Genomic DNA, 4,351 nt, shown 5'->3' with positions numbered 1-4,351 from the left:
TTGAGTCTGGAATAAAGTTTATCATAACGCTGTACAATATAAACATAAAGCAGAATAAAATAATAACATGCAATGTAGGGGCAGAATCTGACATCTCCTGTTATTAGTTGATATCATGGACTGTGATGACAAGCAGCTTATCACTGACAGCATGTCAGACTATTTCTCTGTGTTTGCTACACTCTGTTTGTCATTTATATAAGCAATATCACACGAGAGGGAGTGATGTTGTACTGTGATATCGTCACGGCTGTGATTCGGTCATAGGCACGAGGCCGCAGGCCGAGTGCCGAAGACAATCACAGCCCATCTCAGCGCAGATATCAAGTGTTTCCTTTACCTGAAGAGAGAAGTCAGATTTTTTTCTCAAAAAGAAACCCAACTTAACCTTCAGCTTAGAGACAAGGTTATTGATATGTGATTTGAAAGCCAAGTTCTGATGATCAATGGTGATACCTGAATAGTTACTTGAGTAGTTAAGATCTTTGGAAGATCAGATGTTAACTCTGTCATTTGAAAATTGCATAAATTTATATTTTTCTGCATTTAACATCAGCTTAAGCTCAATTAAGTGGATCTGAACAACATCAAAGGCAGACTACAGGTATTCAAGAGCTTTTACTTCTGAAGGGGATAAACAATAGATGACGGTATCATCTGCGTAGAAGTGGTAGGCAGCATTTGATAAAATGCCACAGAGATTGTTTACATATATAGAAAACAACAATGGCCCCAGTATGGAACCATGAGGAACACCTTTTAACACCGGGACGAATGCAGAGGAAGATCCAGCCATCTGAACGCGCTGTGTTCTACCCGACAAATAGTTAGCAAACCAGCATACAGCATGCTCAAATAGACCAATTTTACAGAGTCTATCTGCCAAGGTAACATGGTCTACTGTGTCAAAGGCCTTTGACAAATCGATGAAAAGAGCTGCATGGGGTCATTGGGTGTTTAAGCTCCTCAAACAATCAGACATAGTCAGCCCATGTTGATTAAGCATTTCCTCTTGGTACATGAGGCAAGAATTTAAATTTTAAGTTGTAATTACTCACCAACTCTGGACACAAACTCAGCAGGTTTTGGTCTAATGCTTACAACAAAATAAACCTATTACTATAAGTTTATTGTGACCTATAAGAGTACTAATGTCAAGCCTTTTTTTGACATCTACTTTGGACCACTTGCAGGTCCTGGCCTGGCATTTATTGCCTACCCTCGGGCCGTAGCCATGATGCCTTTACCCCAACTCTGGGCTGTCTTCTTCTTCATGATGATAATCTTTCTTGGAGTAGACAGTGAGGTAAGATGTTATCATTCAGTTGTGGTTAAAATATACATCATACTTTTATAACATTTAATCATAAGCCCCTCTGTTCTTGTGCTTTAAATTATCACCAAATCCCCACATAAAAGACAACTTCAATCTACTTCTCCTCTTGAAAACCACATCCTATCACTTTTAATGATTTTGTCCTTTAATAGAAGGTCTCATAGTGGCTAACTTACTTGAAAAGTATCAATGTAAAGTAAATGTAAAAGTAACTCTCATCTTTTACCCACAGTTTGTGTGTTTGGAAGGCTTGGTGACAGCCATATCAGACATGTATCCATCCTTCTTTTTAACTGGTCATCGACGTAAACTGCTTCTGCTGGTCATCTGTGGTGTATCTTTGATTATAGGCCTGTTTATGGTGACTGAGGTAAGACTTCATTGTTTAATCTATGAAATAAAAACTGTTTAGAAATACTGCAAATGTTTGTCAGTAAGTCTCTTCCTCTGTGGCAAATATGTTTTGCCCTTGTACCAAACCATCTCGTTTCTCTTCCTGTCTCTTTCTTCTCTGTTATGTGCTGTAGGGAGGACTTTATGTATTTCTGCTGTTTGACTACTATGCTTGCAGTGGAATACCAATCATGCTTTTTGCCATTTTGGAGTGCATCTGTGTGGGATGGATGTTTGGTAAGCAACAAAAATCAATCAGAAGTAGGGGTGACACACACACACTTTTAATTATATGGATTCAAAAATACATTTTGACCCTAACGTAGGCTACATGATTTAAAAATTGACTTACTTTGGTGGCTTTGATGATTCATAAAGTAGCAGTATCCCTTTAAAATATACCATGATTGATGGCAGTGCCACTTCTTGGTAATTTAGACTTAAATCAGACCTTCAGAAAGACATTTGGTGTCATCAGTGTTGTTTTCATAAAATAATAAATTATAATTAAGAACGAATTATATTAACAAGAAAATTCTGAATTGATATTTACTAATTTGACTCACTTCGCAAATATTTCTCATCTGCACTGCACTAACATTTCCTCAGATATACTCAAATGATATTGATATTGATCATATGCTTTTAAAGTTGATATACCCAATACCACTGTCTGTCTACAAGGTGCTGATCGTTACTACAACAAAATAAAAGAAATGATTGGCTACTACCCCTCATCGTATATGAAATATTGTTGGAGGTTCTTCACACCATCTATCTGTGTTGTAAGTCAATTTTTGGTGTATTGTTGTGTCTGTTAGCTGTAAAGCTCAGGAGACAAAGTAGGACAAGAAGAAAAAAATATATTTCTAAATATATGTTCACAAAAAATGTAGGCTGGTCATTTGATGTTCTCTGCATGTCTCTTCTTTTTTTATTAGGGAATTTTGTTCTACTTGCTGATCAAGTTCACTCAACTGAAATACAACAACACCTATCAGTACCCCTGGTGGGGCTATGCCATTGGGATACTTCTTGCTTTGTCTTCAGCTCTGCTTGCTCCTCTGTGGTTTCTCTACAGTATGGCAGTAACCCCAGGAACACTGAGACAGGTATGTGTGTGTCAACTGATGCTGAGGTTAATAAAGCATTGTGTTATTTCAGTTAAATCGGTGTAACCATTTACAGTAAAAGGTCAAGTCAACAACCTCTCTCTTTGACCAATCACCATGCTGCCTACATGGAGCTATGCCTGCAAGCTAGTGTATTAACAAATATCCAAAACAAAGGTCTGTTTGTGAATGATCTGAAGAATTCAATGGGAAAATTTGGTCTTTTTACAGAGACTGAAAACTTTATGCACTCCAGCAGCTGACCTGTGTAACGCTCCACTAAAGAAGACTCTCTACCCTGAAACACCTCTGTCTGATACAGAGCTGCATGATTTAACTGAAAAACCTTAAGATAGCAGTTCTGAAGGTGAGTCACCTGTAATCAGACACATCAGTGACCAGAGGCCTTACATTTAATTGTCCATAGTCATTTGGTGATTGGTGTTGGGGAGTGGGTATGTTTGAGCCCATTTAGTATTTTTATTGAGTTTCATTTATGCATCGTCGCACCCTGCTGGCTAGGCTACTAAATAGATAACCACGGGATACTGAACCTCTATTAAAAAGAGGTGAGGCCTACAGCCAGGGGAACAGTTTTTTGACGCATCTATACTGATTTTTACACACATTTACTGTGAAAGTCATTGCTGTTGTTTAGTGATAGTAATAAGGGCAACAGTGCCTTGCCTATGTTTTTGTTGCTATAAATGCCATGAGGAATTGGTTTATTTGTTTTAATTGGAACATGCACCTGAACTCTGTCTCCACTAGTGATGTCATAAGAACCAATACTCGCGTACCTTTCGATACCATGATGAAAACCCCCCGGTGATATTCATTTTTTTGAAAAAACGGAAGAATACCAGCGGAAGAATCGGTGCTATGACTCTTCCGGAACTGATGGATTCAGTGGCGGAACTACGCTGTACCAGGAAGAGGAGAGAGCGGCTGCCTGCTGAAGTCCACGTTCAGAACCAGTCATGGCCACACTTCAGGCCAGAAAATAGATCGGCTAGCAATATATGCAGTTTTAAACACCACTTTGTCTGTTTATTAATTGCTTTTAATTCGTTCCAAATTGCTTCTGAACCGTCCGTGCTGTGTTTTGGTCCATGCTGGATGGAGCCTTGCCCGGAGTCAGACATCTCCTTCTCTCCCCCAGCCCCTCCCCTGGGAGAGAGTCCGGTGGTCTCCTATGGCTCCCAGCCTTCGAGATGTGCAACACTCCGTTAAATGTCATTCAGTTCATCAAAAAATATCCCAATTAAAATCAGTAGCATAATAAGCAGATATGTTCCATGTTATTTTGTTTAATTTCAACAACACAGAGAACAGCTTAAATAAGCTGCGTGTGAGCTAACGATCAGGGATTTCACTCTCAGTAGTATGCACTGGCACAGCTACTCGTCTGTCCCACCTCCGTCCCTCCTACCTGCGCAAGTCGGAAAGAGGGAAGAGAGAAGGTGTGGAGTGGGTTTTACACACATCACACCAATCAAATGAGCCCCTC

At 39.4% G+C, this 4,351-nt stretch overlaps 1 protein-coding gene across 1 annotated transcript in view; it reads left to right on the top strand.

Annotated features, from left to right (window-relative positions):
* Window positions 1-3,192, top strand: part of LOC126409172 (sodium- and chloride-dependent GABA transporter 2-like) — a 13,425-nt gene extending 10,233 nt beyond the window's left edge. The window contains exons 10-15 of the mRNA XM_050075136.1: window positions 1,194-1,306; window positions 1,569-1,706; window positions 1,864-1,966; window positions 2,414-2,514; window positions 2,671-2,841; window positions 3,073-3,192. Coding sequence (XP_049931093.1) covers window positions 1,194-1,306; window positions 1,569-1,706; window positions 1,864-1,966; window positions 2,414-2,514; window positions 2,671-2,841; window positions 3,073-3,192 — 746 coding nt within the window. The remainder of the gene's footprint in view (window positions 1-1,193; window positions 1,307-1,568; window positions 1,707-1,863; window positions 1,967-2,413; window positions 2,515-2,670; window positions 2,842-3,072) is intronic.
* Window positions 3,193-4,351: the final 1,159 nt, after the last annotated feature.

This window comes from Epinephelus moara, chromosome 21, assembly GCF_006386435.1.
Source record: "Epinephelus moara isolate mb chromosome 21, YSFRI_EMoa_1.0, whole genome shotgun sequence".
NCBI classification, from domain to species: domain Eukaryota; kingdom Metazoa; phylum Chordata; class Actinopteri; order Perciformes; family Serranidae; genus Epinephelus; species Epinephelus moara.
Note: the sequence above shows the minus strand (reverse complement) of the source record. Positions and strands in the feature narration are given on the sequence as shown.